At 36.1% G+C, this 16,033-nt stretch overlaps 1 protein-coding gene across 3 annotated transcripts in view; it reads left to right on the forward strand.

The window, feature by feature from the left end:
* LOC132391282 (paraspeckle component 1-like) overlaps nt 1-16,033 on the forward strand; it is a 127,822-nt gene that overhangs the window by 50,286 nt on the left and 61,503 nt on the right. Inside the window, exons 7-8 of one of the 3 annotated variants that reach the window (XM_059964242.1) lie at nt 6,545-6,717; nt 10,108-15,620. The exons of 1 other annotated variant lie outside the window; for it this stretch is intronic. In XM_059964242.1, the coding sequence (XP_059820225.1) occupies nt 6,545-6,717; nt 10,108-10,317 (383 nt within the window). In that variant the 3' untranslated portion in view covers nt 10,318-15,620. Of the gene's footprint in view, nt 1-6,544; nt 6,718-10,107; nt 15,621-16,033 lie in introns of those variants that run through there. One more of the 3 variants, XM_059964241.1, reaches the window with a different exon arrangement.

Here is a 16,033-nt window from a genome sequence, read left to right on the forward strand (position 1 = left end):
CCAGATGCTTCTCCCTTTTAAGTCATGTATAAAAAACATTCAGCTCATTGGGGAGTGAAGCATTACTGCCATTTATGCTGTTAACTTTTGTCTTGTAGGAAGTAGTGGCATGTAACCCTGCCAAATCTGGCAGGGTTCTGATCTGATTGTATCTCTAATTTCTCATAGAATTGCCTTTTCACTGGCACAGTAGCCTTCCATAAATAGTACCTAGACTTGTGGCATTCTGAATTGTCAGTCTTGAATGTCACAGATCTAGCCATCAGACGTTGTATCTCCTGGTTCTTCCAGGGCTTCTGTTTTTGGAAGGCTCGTATGTTCTTCAAAGTACACACTCATCCTTGCGGGTATTGACTAAGTTAGCGACAGCAGTAACATATTCATTCAGATGTCAAAATTAATCCCAGAACGTGATCCAGTCTTCTGATTTCAATGCAGTCCTGTATCAGCTCCTTCATTGTGGCGTGGTCCTCAGTTTTGCCTATATATGGGGAGTAGATATACAGTCAGGTGATTGGACTTGTGTGGAATGGCAAGCAATTGTTCTTGATGGCAGTGAAATAGTGATAAGGTGTGCTTTGGTTCCATAAATTTACAGTACTGCTCCTTTGGATTAGGGAATTTCTTACCTGAAGGCTGACTCCTCTATTTTGAGATTCTGATTCATGAATACTTCAACATGAGGATTCTGACTCTGCATCTGTTTATCAAATCCCCAGTGCATTTCTAAATTCAAATGTTGATATTGCAGACTTGCAATCCTGGGCATCAAACCAGTAAATTTTGCAACCTTCAATGTATCGCAAGACAAGATCTCCAGATGATGATCCACATTTGATCTTATGGTTCTAATAATTAGAGCCAGACATCCTTATCATTCAATGATTTGTGATAAAGGCTGTTGTATTGTCTGTATATGTGGGATATACATTTGCATGGGATTGCCTGCCAGTTTGAAGGTTAAAATGCTCATAATTCCATTAATATGATTTCCTGTAATGCTGTCCCACAAACGCTTTTATTGAGTGGCAAATAATGTAGTAGTGGTCAGGTTTTTTTTGCATATACAATGTATTCTGGTTAATTGGACCAGTACGGGACCAGTACATTTTGGCCCAATTAAGCAGCTGCCCCGATTAACTGAAGGTTCATGGAAGTAGTTTGCCTTTTTTTTAATACCTTTTTAACTATCACTTAACTAGGGAACAAATTATGTATTTAAAATTAGAACTCTAATTGTGGTTGTCTGTCGTATCTGACAATGGCAGGAAACCTGTGTGGGAGAATTTTTACCTAGCTGTTGGATTTTACTGTAGAGCTCATTTCCCTAGACCTCCAGACCTGATTTTGTATGCTAGAACAGGCCTGCCCTATCTCACCGTGGTATGAGACCTGCCAGCTATCCTCATGTGCTTTAGCCCACCTGTTGAAATGGTCTGGCCACTGTTGTATGCAAGCAGCTACTTGGAGCCACAGTGAGAGCTGAGTGTATGGTGGAAACCAAAGGTAAACATTTAAGATGATTGTCAATTGCTTCACATTCTTAAAGGTACTGAACTTGTTGAAATAGTTGAAAGTGTTTTATTTTAACTTCTGGTTGTTTTTAGCATTTGGAAACCTGAATGCTTGATACTACAAAACAGTTCTGAATTGTCTTACCACTTATTTCTCACCATATATCAGTGACAATAATCACTACTTTTTGAACACAAAATATAGAGCTGACACTATTTAAAAACTGTTCACTTTAAGTACAGTGTAATGTCTAGCGACCCCAAAAGTGCATATGGCTATCGCTAATTAGAAACTGTCAGCAACAGTCTCCTGGCGTAATTAATTGGCATAGTGTCCAAAATAAATGAAGGGAATCCTAACTATCTTAGTTTTTGTTCTTTAAGCGTTATTCCAAGTATGTAGTTGCTCCGATTAACCGATGCCCCAATTAACCAGAGTCCACTGTATTGCCAATTTTGCCACAGTCTATTCTGGCTATCTTGTATCCTTAAATAAATAAGGAATACTGGGAAAAGTTTCTTTAATGTTTAATTTTAAATGAAGGCAGTGATAGAAAGCTTCTGTTAAAATGGATGAAGTAATACAATTCCAAATAACTTTCTGTCATTCTACCGAAGTATTGTCTTTTTTTGGAAGGAATAAAAATACAGAAATAGTTGCAAGCAGTATCTTCCAAAAAAGCTGCTCTTATTTTACCGTTGGCAAGAGGTGAATAGACAGATACATGGCATTTTTTGTTAGCCTGAAGTGTTCTTTTGGACCTAGGTATGGTATGATTTGTTAGCATCAACCATTCCTTAACTTGGGGATATTTTAAATAAGATGGTGGCTGTGCGTATGTATTGCAAGGCTCAGTGTCTTACTGGATTTCGAAAAAGTGTTCATTTATCTGCTTGTTTCCTGCACGTTCGCTCGATTCAGCAATGTGAACTACACTTGTAGTAAGCAGTCACTTTTGGTCATTAACTACCAATGCACCAACACAGTTTTGGACTATCCATTCCACTTTGACCAAGTACCTCCGGAGTTAGTAAGGACACCGCGGACTTGCATTTAACTCACTCCGACTGGAAGGGCCTGGCGCCGGCATCGAAACTGCAAGCAAAGAGGTCTGCGTGCTAGGCTAAGGCTAAATTCACACCAGCTAGTGCTACCTAGCATCTTCCTCACCAATGTTCGGTCTCTGACGAACAGCTGGACAAATTAAGGACTTGAACCCTTGCACAAAGAAGGCTTATGGATTGCAATGTCATGTTTTTTATGGAGATGTGACTAAACAGTAATATCCCAAACAACATGGTGGAACTGGAAGGGTGCACGGTCTTCAGGGCTGCAACAGCAACAGGTAAAAGTAGAGAAGGTGGTTTATGCATCTACGTGAATCGATCATGGTGCACTAACTCTACCATTGCTGACACTTAATAATCAGGTATTCCAGATCAGCAGAGCACTAAGTGTAGAGCTTTTTATCAACCATGAGAGTTTACGTGCATCATTGCTGTTGGAGCTTATGTACAACCGATGCTAATGTTAAAGTAGCCATGCAAGACCTCAGTGCCGCTATTAGCAAGCTGCAGACGTTGCATCCAGACAGAGCCTTTATTGTCGCTGGGAACTTTAATCATTGCAACTTATATACCATGCTTCCAAGATTTTACCAAAATTTATCATGCACCACAAGGGGAAATAAAACCTTAAATCATGTTCACACAAATGTGGCTGATGCTTACAAAACCACTACCCTCCCCCACCTGAGACAGTCCGACCACCTTTCATTGTTTCTGCTTCCCAAGTATAGCCCGGTCATTAGATGTGTGAAACCCACAATGAAGACTATTAAGATCTGGCTGAATGGTGCTGACTCTATTCTTCATTCTTGCACGCAGACAGGAGCAAGTTTGCTGTCCATGCCACCACAGACTCTCAGATTAACATTGACTTATATACCAACTCTGTCCTTAAGCACATCAACAAGTGTGTAGACAGAGTGACATCACAAAAACAAAAGTTTTCCCCAAACAGAAATCATGGATGAACACGGAGGTTTGCCTCCTGCTGAAAGCTGGAGATTCAGCCTTCAGGTCTGGAAACTGGGAGGCTTACAGCTCAGCCAGGGCCAACCTGAGGAGGAGAATCTCTCAGGCTAAACATACAAACAAACAGAAGGTCAAGGAGCATTTCAACTCTTTGGACCCTCGGCGCATGTGGCATGGCATACAGATTATTACAGTCTTCAAGCCACCTTCCATCCCCAGCCAAAAAACTCCTAATTCCCACACTCCGCACTGCTCAGTTTTACCTCCTCCCTAAGATCCACAAGCCTGACTGTCCCGGTAGACCCATAGTTTCAGCCTGCTCCTGGCCCACTGAACTTGTATCTGCCTACCTGTTCTCCCATTTTGTCACCCATATTTCAGTCCCTCCCAACTGACATCCGGGATACATCCCATGCCCTCCATCTCTTCACTAACTTCCAGTTCCCAGTCTTAACTGCTTCATTTTTCACTATGGATGTCCAATCCATATACACTTCCATTCCCTATCAAGAAAGCCTCTTTAAAGTCCTCTGCTACTTTTTTAACAATAGACCTCACCAGTTCCCCAACACCACCACACTCCTCCGGTTGGTGGAACTGATACTCACACTTAATAACTTCTCTTTTGGCTCTTCCCACTTCAGACCAAGGGTGCAGCTAAGGGCACTCGCATGGGCCCCAGCTATGCCTGCCTCTTTGTTGGTTATGTGGAACAGTCTATGCTCCAAATCTATACTGGTACTGCTTCTCAACTTTTCCTTCGCTACATTGACGACTACATTGGTGCTGCTTCCTGCACCCACGCCGAGCTTGTCAATTTCATCAACTTTGCTTCTAACTTCCACCCAGCCCTCAAATTCACTTGGTCCATCTCGGACACTTTTCTCCCCTCTCTCGGTCTCTCGGTCTCGGTCAGTGGAGACAGACTGTCCACTGACATCTTCTATAAACCCACTGACTCTCATAACTACATCAACTATACCTCTTCCTACCCTGCCAAATGCAAAAATGCTATTCCCTATTCCCAGTTCCTGGACAGAGTTCACCTCTGTCCCAGGATACAGGCAGTCCCCGGGTTACAAACTAGTTCAGTTTCTGAGCCTGTCTTTAAGTTGGATTTGTACGCAAGTCGGAACAGTTACATCCGGTATTATTTAGTGTCAGTCAAACGTTTGTCTTAGTATATAGTATGTATTTTACCTTTCTATGCATATAAAACACAAATGTATGTATTTCAATAATTAAACCACTGCGTTGTTTAGTAATAATTGTAGTTTTCATCAGGGCAGGGCCTTTCACATGCTCCATTATTCTCACTTTATCCTTCACCTGTATCCTTTAAAGTTGTTCCGATTGTTGACCAACTGTAGCCTAAAGCTTTTCCAATGACTGATGGCGTTTCACCTCTTTCCAATCGCTTTATTATTTCTACTTTATTTTCAGTCGCAATCGTTTTCCATAAATGGAACAGGAAACCGCGGATTTTATGTTCTATCACTGAGCAGTAGTGAACCGTCTGATTGGCCTATCAAAGTTCTCTTTAGGAACTAGTTGATTTGATCAGCATTTCTGATCTGGCTATTGTTCACGATTGCACTTAATAAAAAAAAATATACAGTGGAGGATGCGGGCGACGGGTCTTGAGCTGCTCCGGGTCCTAAACTCCACCCGCATTGAGAAAGGTTAAATGGGACAAGGTGGGGCGGTGCTGACTGGAAAAGGTGGGAGAGTGGTCAGGGTGAATCTTGCTAAGAAATATTTAAGCCAAATACAAAGTTACAGTGTTAACAGCAACGACTTAAAATGGCGGATGGCGTCATGATCTGACTTAAAATGACAGATGGTGCTCTCCTCCCTCCGTTTGTAAGTATGAGTTGTCCATAAGTCAGACGTTCGTACCTCGGGGACTGCCTGTACTGATGGACTTTTACCACTGTACCATCGAGAGCATACTCACCAACTGTATCTCAGTGTGGTATGGCAATTGTCCTGTATCAGATAGCAAAGCACTCAAGCGGGTGGTGAAAATTACCCACTGGATTATCGGCACCCAATTGCACACCATTGAGAACATTGCCTGGGCAGGGTGAAAAGCATTATCAAGGATGCATCTCACCCTAACCATGGACTTCTTATTCTCCTTCCATCCGGTAGGCACTTCAGGATCCTCTGCTCCCGCACCAGCAGGCTCAGAAAGAGCTTCTTCCCTGAGGCTGTGATCCTGCTGAACCTTGCATCTCAGCTCTAAGCAGTGTTGCACCCATATTGTACTGTGTCAGTACTTTTATATTTGTATGCTGTAGCACATACTTTTTATTCGCAGTTATTTTGTAAATAACACTGTTCTTTTGCACTTCTGGTTAGATGCTAATTGCATTTCATTGACTTTGTATCTGTACTTGGTACAATGACAAATTTGAATCTAATCTATTTCACGGTAAATTTTATTTAGATTTGAATTTGACATGTCTAATCTTCAAATTTAACTGAATTCTTTGCTAGAGTAAGTATTGGCAATGATCTTTCCAATACTAACTTGTAGAATTGGAGATCTTTTTTGCAGAGAAATTGTTGAAAAATTTAAGATATGAAGAAAAATAATCAGATTTATTGCAGCCCTGTGAAAGTGTCCAGATATAAATAGAGTGTGTCTTTGTAGAAGTGTTTATTTGGGCTTTATTTAAGTTATCTATTTTGTTTCTCCAGTTTTAATTGTGAAATAACTACCTGTTAAAATCAAAATATGCAAACATCATGGTTTTTGTTACCAGTGAAAGCTGAATAACTGTATATGTAAACGTTGTGACAGAATTTGTACAGTCCCAAAGAACTATTTTTGCAGGCTTTTAATCAGGTAGCAGTTGCCTTGCATGGTCAGTCTTAAATAGCATGTTTACGAATTTATTAATTTCTGCAAATATTCTATCCAGTTAATTACCTTGGAATCAAAATTTAGATCTAGGTTAGATCTAAGTACCAACTATTTTGCATAGATGCGTATAGCCCAGCTCCTGCTGGCAGTCAAGGGCCTGCTCCACTTATGGGTATGAACATGAACAACCGTGGACCTATGCCTGGTACTGCAATGGGACCTGTCCCAGCCATTGGGCCAGAAGGAGCTGCAAGTATGGGAACACCCATGCTGGGAGACAACGGTGGAACAATGGTAATGTATTAAATAATCAGTTTTTTGTCATTATATTTTAAGTAATATAAGAAAGGTATGTTTACACTAATGTAGACTGACAAGATTTGTAATCATGTGCAAAATATTTAGTATGTTTTTTGTGTTCTGCTCATTTTAAAGAATGCACTAGTCAACTAAGTTTAGTTGATCAAAACTGATTAAGTAATCTTAGATTTGTAGGATGCTATTTCAGTAAATGTGTGTCTTGATGTGTTTTAAAAATTTACATCTAAATGATGAATTCAGAATTATAGAACAATGCTTTTAACAATTTTGCTACATTTATAAAAAGAATATGGATGGTTTTAAGTTGGGCAGTCTTGCAGTATTACTAATAAACAAAATTAAATGTTTAGTATTGTAGATTTGAGTTTTGTGAATTTGAATATATTTGATTATAAGATTAATTTTAATTTTACTCACTGTTTAATAGCAAAATGGATTTAAAAGAAATAAGGGTCATGCCTAATAAGTCTTAATGGCTTTTTGAGTGGATTACATATTCTCAGGTGTTGGAGGCTAGTTTGAATTTTGTGTTAAATTTTCTGTGATGACAATCTGGGGGAAAATATAGCTGAATTTATGGAGAACCTAAGGAGGAACTTCATTCAGAAGGTGGTGAAAATGTGGAATGCCCTTCCAGGGGAACTGGTGGATGCAGGTTTGAGTTCAACATTTAAGAGAAGTTTGGATAAGTGCTAGAATGGGAGGAATATAGAGGGCTATGGTCCAGGTACAGGTTGATGGGACTAAGCAGAAAAACAGTTCAGTACAAACTACATAGGCCAAAGGGCCTGTGTCTATGCAGTAGGGCCTGCTCTATGACTCTTTACAATCTAAATGTTATCTTGAATAGGGTTTTGTAATATATATATTTGCACTTGATATTCTACTTTACCTTAAAACAGTATTAAATTAAAACTAATGGTTGAAACTAATTCACTGAACTTGTAGGCAAAGCTTCAAATTTTGCCTTGAGTCATTAAGTACCCTCACATCAGATCGTTCAATTTTGTCTAACATGAAAACCTTTTAAAAGTGTAAACATACCTTTCTAATATTAAACTGAAATTTGCACAAAAGCATTTTGTCGAATATTAAAGTTTATCAGGCTAGAATTTTAATTAAATGTATAAAATTATGCATATATTTGGACTTTAAATTTAAAAGTATACCTGACTCCATTTTTTCTCTAAGTAATACCTTGTTTTAAGATTTCATTATGATACAGAGAATGAATTTTTAGTCAAGTTTTTTAACAATGAGAAAATTTTATTTATTTATATCTCCCACATTTTGCCTCCAAGAATAAGGGAATTGAATTGAATCTTTCAGTAATGTCTTATCATTGATTATCAAAGAACAAGATTTTTCTATAGTAATAACTAGCATATACTATTATCTAACATGCAAACTGTCACATGTCATATTTTGTCCTGGAATCCAAATTGGTGGCTGACCAAGTGCCATCTCCACTTTCTGTTGATAAAAAGCCACACCAAAAAAAAACAAATTTCCATGTGAAAAATATGGAAATGTCCATCTTTTAAGGGTCTACTTTATTTACAGACTTTTAACATTTTTAGTCAACAGCCTTATTGTGCTCTTTTCCTGAACTGAGATATTGCCCAAGTAGTAAAGTTATTATTAAATTTACAGAGGGTAGTACTATTTTACAAGTGTAGAGTTTGTAATATAGTTTAATTGCATAAATCAATAACATTCATCTAGTGTTAACTTTATTAGCAAATTGAGTTAATTTTGCTATATGTGATCTAATTAGCCAAGTACTTAAAGTACTGAGTTGTATTGCAGATGACGACATTCTTGATTTTCATTGTTGTTGTCATGTCCTGTCTGTGGCCACTCTCAAATTTGTACTTAATACCTCTCATAGTTTTAGAAATTCCTCAACATTTTGGTAAAGACTGTTGCATGGTTCTATTTCATTTGCCAGACAGACAAGCAGGTCCTTATTTGGGGAAACACTGGTTGTATTATTACTACAAGGCTGTTTTGTTTCCAGAACTGTTTCTACTCTGTATGCATTTAGTTTACACTGATTTTGGATTGGGGAATTATTAATTGCAGTTGATGTTAAATAATCCTTATGCCTTGAATAATCTCTATCAAAAGATTTCCTACAGTGCTGGAGAACCAATGGATCATGACAACATCTGCCTTATTCTCTTTTCTGATGTCCTTGCAATAATGTAAAGATAAATGCACAAGTGACAAATGGGAAGGTAAAAGGCAATTGTGGTTTGGCAAGGGAGCAAAACACAGTTGAGAGAAAATTGAGGTAGTTAGAATTGCAAACAAAAACCATGGAAAATATGGTTTGGTGGAAAATAAAGGGGAAAGGACAAGAAAATATAGAGAAGATGTAATACTGATGAAAATAAATAAGAATTGAGAATGGGTAAGAAGGAAGATAAAGTGAAACTTGAGTGGGAGAAGGATTGAGTTAAACAGGATAAGAGATTTGGCAATATGTGGAGAGAGGGCATGAAAGTTAAATTGTTGGAGATTAGTGATTAGGATAAAAAGATGTGAAAATAAAGTAGCAGTGAGACTGGAATTGGGAGCAAAAAAAATTGGAAGAATTCAGTACGACAGGCAGCTGGATCCACTTGAAGGGTGTTGACCCAAAACATCAACTGTCCATTTCCCTGACCCATTAGGTTCCTCCTAGCTGTTTGTTTTTTTTTAAACAAGTAGCAACTAGAGAGGGCATGTTGGGCATATTGTAAGGTAAATAAAAGCAAATGGTGGAAATGTTTTTAATTTTTAAAAACACCATCTATCTTGGAGCATAAAACTTTACTCCCTATCATGTGAAATCACTGTAGAGATACTTGCACTCTATTTCCTTCAAAATGAATTACATAATACATGAAATTTCATTGTTTATAATTTTCATAAATCTTACTAAGCCTGAGAAATTTATGCAAATTCACGTATATGTTTTTGTCATCATAATAAATGGCCTCCTAGTCTTGAAAAAAAATTAGTATGGTCTATAGTTTTTGTGTTGTAATGGTTTTGGAGTCCTTTCAAATTTGGCTAATTTTGTATTATGCAGTTGAGTTTTTGATGTTTTGAAAGTAAGTTCTAAGAATTGCATTTCATTATTTAAAGCATCATTCATCTATAAGTTAACTAATTTAATTGCTCCTTTTATCTCCTTTTTGTATGTTCCTGGTACTGCTGGACTGCCTGCCAAACTTCATGACACCAACATGGAATGTCGCCAATCAATTTATAAATATGCCATCTTTTGATTGGTTCCTCCAATGGAACATATTATGGACATTCTTTTTTTAAAATATATGTAATATATAAAATATCACTGCAAATGGACACTAGCGCAATGATAGATTTCCTCAAGGAGCTCCTAGTCAATTAGGTTCTCCTCCTATGGTTAATAGGGGAAGCTTAAGCGGAACGCCTGCACCTGAGGCTGCTCCTCAACAACCCATGGCAGGTGTGGGTGCTGTAAGTGCTGCACCTGGTGGCTTTGGTAGAGGAAATCAAGTTGGTAACTTTGATGGAGCTAATAAACGTCGCAGATATTAGACATTTTGAACTGTAACAAACGTCATTCCTTTCTGTGACAGTTTAAGATATACGGATATCTAGTGATTTAAAACTATCAGTTGAGTTTTATCTACTGTTATTTGACTTTTTTAATGTGATGTAAATCTTTGGATTTTGTTTCCTTATATATTTTTGTTTGACTCTATACTGAAGTCTAAAATGCTTCAGGCTTTATCTCATAGAACAACAACCACATAAAACATTGCTTTAGCAAGTTGGGCTTACATTTTGTGTCTGCAGTATTAGACATCTTTATAATGTGACCATGCTGTAAAATCCATGGAACAATAAATAAAACAAATAAACTATTTCTTTTGTTAAAATAATTGAACACTAGCTAACATGTACTAAGCGATGCACAATCTGTAATGTGCATAATTTTTAAATTGATGCAATTTATTTGTCTTGTGTTTTCTAAATTCCTGATGATACAGATTATCCCATCCCATGACTATGTTTCACAGATCATTTTTCAAGTTCAAGTTGCAAATTGCTATATCCTATCCACATGAATTTATAATTACTTGGGAACAATTTTAAAATATGTTCTTAATTTCTCTAGTATTCCTGTCTCCCTTCTCTTTCTGCTGACCCAAGCAAATAATTAGATCATTTTGGATTATTCTGTCGAGTTGAGTTTGCTATTTTAGTTTAAAGTTGCTATATTAGTTAAAAGTCACTACTATGAAATCTTGTGCAGTATTGGTCATGTTGACATAACACTGCAGATACTTTCAAAATAGATTAGCAACATCCATTTAAAAAAACTATTGCCATAGCAATTTTCTTTCATTTGAGGTTTATGCAACCTTAAACTCCCAAATTTTGTAAAGCAAAAGTATACTTCTGAAGAATTGACTTGTATTGTCAATTTACTATACAAAAGTTGAGAATATTTAAATCATTCTGTTTAACTGGATGAATTGTTTAATTTGACATTCCCAGCATACTTCTAAACAGAGGCCCTGTTTTAAATCAGTTTAGAAACGATTGTTTAAGTATGAGGCTTCAAAAGTAAAAGTTTCTTCACGTTGCTTGAACTTGTTCTTCTGTAGCATAAAAGATTATTTAAAATACTTAGAGTGTAGGATTATCATTGTTAAGGATTTTTTTTTGTATCTCATTAGTGTTAACCAGTAGTTTCATATTTACATGTAGCCGAGTGGAAATCTTAACGTTTTATTTCAAATAATATTTTGGGTCGGACTGAAATAATCATATTAATTTTGCTGAAATTGAACTGTGTTGATATTCAATTGATAATGAGCTTTTGATTCCCTCTAACTGCTCTGCAGTGAAAAGTAATATTTTGCATCTTTGTTACCTGTATTTCCCACATTGTCTGATTAGCAAATTGAAATTAGTGTTATTAGTTGTCCTTCTATCATAGTACATTTGGTATTTTGATAGAGCTTCACTATTTTAGGTTTGAAAAGACCTTTTAAATGGTTGGGAGATAGTTAAGTCTTTTTGAAGACACCTCAATCTTTATATGGTGCTTGCTTTTCCCTGAGATGAATTGTCAAAAGAAAAGGACAGCTAGAAAATTGCTTCCCGACTCTCAAAGGCAGTAGAGCAAACTCCTAGAGACTTGTGTGTGTTCTGCACATTTAATTGTCCCTACAGATAACTTATAGGATAATGGAAATATCCAATCCTTTGAAAACTGATTTGAATGACTGAAATTCTTTATTTTACACTTATGTTGGGAATCTATTCTGGCATCTAACTGGAACCTTAAGTGGATTTTTTTCATGATGTATTCTCTCCAGCCATCATCTTTATCAGTGTAGATAATCTAAATTAAAACTTGAGTCAGGATCTGGCTTTCAAATATTCAAAATACAAAGTACATTTATTATCGATGTATACAACCCTGAGGTTCATCCTCTGCAGACAGCACTTCTCAGCAAATAACTTTGTGCATCATTTATATACTGAAGGTTTATTGGTCTACCAGCCTTTTGCTGCTCCACCTTAACTTTTGGTATTCCTCAAGGTTCAGAATGCACTACTAAGTGTGAGTTTTATTTGCTATGCATAGTCCATTCTGAAAATGAGTTTTCCATGTTGCAGAGTATATTTAAGAGACATATTGGCAAGATTATAAATGTTCAGTTTCACTGTCACCAGTGTTTTTATCCTAAATTATTTGAATTGAATTGTCCCAGTGGTTTGATGGAATTCAGACTTCTGTATCAGATTGATGAACCTTGCTTTTGAATTTGAGACCTTTTTAACTGCTGCTTCCATTATTTCTGTTACCTTTCATATTGCTGAAGTACAATTGCACATTTTTATTAGTTGCTTTGTAGAACAATTTAACAGCATAACTATCTCGTATTGTGTACCTTTCTTAAATAATTAAGGTACTTGCCTTAATTTTATGTCTTTTATATTTATTTGGACCTTGAGGAAATATGATTACAATGTGTAGATAGAGAGGTATATTTGATCTAGACTGAAACCTTGTAAAATGTAGAATTCTGGCCTATTGTGTTTATATTGACCAGCAGTTCCCTAGATGCTCCTCCTAGGGGGGAAATTCCAAACATTTATCCAATTCTGTTTACGACTTGTTATTGTATATCATTTTATCACTTTTTTGACAAAATGTGCATCAGATGATATCTTGAAATTCCAAAAAATAAACCTGGAAATCTTAAGTAAAAACAAAATACTGGAAGATGCACAGCAGTATGGGCCACATCTAATGGAGAAGCAACAATTAAAGTTTCAGTTTGAAGAACTGGAGTTCTAATGGAGTTGGGAAGAAAAAAAAGCTTGTGCAGTGAGGAGAGGGGAATGCCTCAGGATATAATTGTGCTGATGGGGGCGGGGATAAGCTGTAAAGATAATCTGGCAAATGAGTGAAGAGGAACAGTTGGAGACTGAGAACATAAAGAAATGTAGGAGTTTCAAAATATGGAGCTTGAAGTCAAGGCCACCAGTTAGACCATCTTGGTCTCATACATGCTAATTTAATTACAAAATATGAACTTGGCTTCATTGGTTTTGCTGCAGTAAATTGGGATCATCTGATTACTTGCTATTCTAGCCAAAGTTTTTCTTTATCAAATATATAACAGATCTTTTGGTTTTTCAGTGCCTCCAGTTCATGTGAAAAGCTATACACAGCCAAAGGTCAATATAGATAATGCACTATGACGTTTAATCTTTGACTGTTAGGTGAAGACATAGGTAAGCTTTTTATCCAGTGATTTTTATTTTTTGCATTCACCATCTGTTTAATACCATAGTTTTGAAAGCCATAGTTTATCCATTAGTTATTCTGTATAGAGTGGATTCTATTTAATTAGAATTCATTGGGACCTCTATATTTTGGTCCAATTAAACAGCTGTCTCAATTAGCCAAAGTTTCATGGAAATAGTGAAAAAGGTGTACGAGGCAAAAAAAAACAAGCTGCTGTTTAACTGAGTGATTATTTATATATTTGAATGAAACATAGAACAAATTAGAACACTACTAATACTGTAGAACTATTAGTTCCTAATAATCGTTGACAAAGAAATTCATCCAGTGTACACTGCTGTGTTCTTTAGATTGACAGTAAATGAACAAGATCAGTGCGGATAATGGACTGCCTTCATACAATACTTTACATTGCATTCTCTAAATCTTTATTTTCGTTGTAACATGCAACACAATTCTTCAAATTCTTCATTATTCTTGACTTGTTGAATTGTGAAACAGTTTCCTTTTTTCCACCCCGGTCCTTAACTGGCATCTCCTAGCCTGAATGCTTGAAACCATGATGAGCAAAACTTCCAAACTATCTTGCTGCTTATTTCTCACCAACTATCAGTAACAAAAATCACTGCTTTTTGAACACAAACACACAATGACCCTATTTTTTTTTCTTTAAAACTGTTTGTTCTAAGTATGGGGTAGTGTCTTAACACCCACACAAGTGCACAAGATTGATGTTAGTTAGAAGCTATTTGTAAGAGTCTCCTGTCCCAATTGACTGGCATAGTGTCCCAAATAAAAGATTTCCTTGATTATTTTTTGTTCTTTAAGAGTTGTCCTAATTGAGCAACAGCCCTGATTAATCAATGGCTCAATTAACTGGAATCCAATGAATTTTAAAGAAGTCAGCTTCTGCCTCTATTAAATTTATCATTCAAATTATTCCACATAATGGCTGAACATAGAAAGTATAATTGAGTGACATTCCGTCTACTTTCCAACAATTTAGTGATTAAATCAAATTCAAAAACTTACTGTCATGGTTTAAGTAACTCTTTTTCTACATATGAGCTAAACTCAATCTATAAGAATCAGTTCGACCTCTCAACTCTTGAATGTATGAATTAGTGATAAGTGAATCAGCTTCGCTATTACCCTTGAATGAAATTTTTAATTAGATTTATCTTAACATAAGCTATTCCTACAATTCTTTGAATGGACTTCAGCTACACCATTTTGTTTTAAATGGAGTGAAGCACCTCCTGAAGGGCTAGTAGAAATTCCAGCTCAGTAGCAAAAAGATTTGTCCTCACATTCTCACCCTAACCTCATACATGTTAACATTTGCAAAGGTTTGTTATCCTTTCCATTTTGTTTTACATTTTGTCATTTTTATTGACAATTAAATGCACTTCACTGAAGTAATGTATCAGTAAGCTGAATTTATTTCTCCAAAATACTCAGTGGTGACAGCTGTGGGTTATTTTGGTTTTGTTTGAAAATAAAGCCTTCAGGTGCAAATACTGATTTGATGGGAAGCTATTGGTCCAACAATTGCAGGTTTCTGCTTTAATGAATCTGATTTTTAAGTCACTGTACTCCCTGATCAATTCATGGTGCATGTAATGGCATTAAGGGCGTTTACTTTCATTTATCATAAAATGTCGATTGGTTGTTTTCTTTCTAAAGTAATAGTGTCTTATACATTAAGTTTCATACCCGAGCACCTAGAATCTTGCAAGTTGCTGGTTGTGATCATTGGTTGTTGCATCCACGAAATCAAAGTTGCATATCTATGGTTTGATTATTTTAAAATACAATTCAGACATAATTGCTTAAAATCTTGCAGCAGACTCTGGCAATTTTATTGATCAAGTAAATTAAATAAAACATTGTCTTTTCCAAAAAAAATGACTTTTTCATTTAAGAGTACACTTGTAAATTATAAAGCTTATACTCAATTATAGAGCTGATAATTGCATACATCTAATAGAAACATTGTGTACTTTAATGTTGCATGTACTTCAATTTTGATAACTTGTTAATAGTGTTGGTTGTGGAGCTCAAAGTATTTCAGCTGAGATAAATGTGCAGTAACTTATTACTAAGTAACCTGGATTTAAAGTATATTTTGTTGTGTGTTTTTTTTTATTTAAAACTAATTCCTCTACATTTAAAGTGAAATGTTTGACCCACATAATGGTATATCTAGTTGTAAATAATTTGACACAAAGCACTTCTATAATCTTGCTTCTTCTTTAGAATTAACATAGATCTCCATCAATGGTAAGAGTATTTTTAAGTTTTTTTAAGCAGTCACAATCAAATCTCCTTACCTCATTTACTTGAATTAATATTACAATTTTGCACTTTGTTTTTGTCTTTTAAGTCAGAACCCACAGGCTTCCATGTAAAAAGAACAATGATACCTTTTAACATTTGTCTGATTTTAAAGTACACTTTCCGAAGTTAGATGGGCATGGA

The sequence above is a fragment of the Hypanus sabinus genome, chromosome 3 (assembly GCF_030144855.1).
Source record: "Hypanus sabinus isolate sHypSab1 chromosome 3, sHypSab1.hap1, whole genome shotgun sequence".
In the NCBI taxonomy this organism is placed as follows: domain Eukaryota; kingdom Metazoa; phylum Chordata; class Chondrichthyes; order Myliobatiformes; family Dasyatidae; genus Hypanus; species Hypanus sabinus.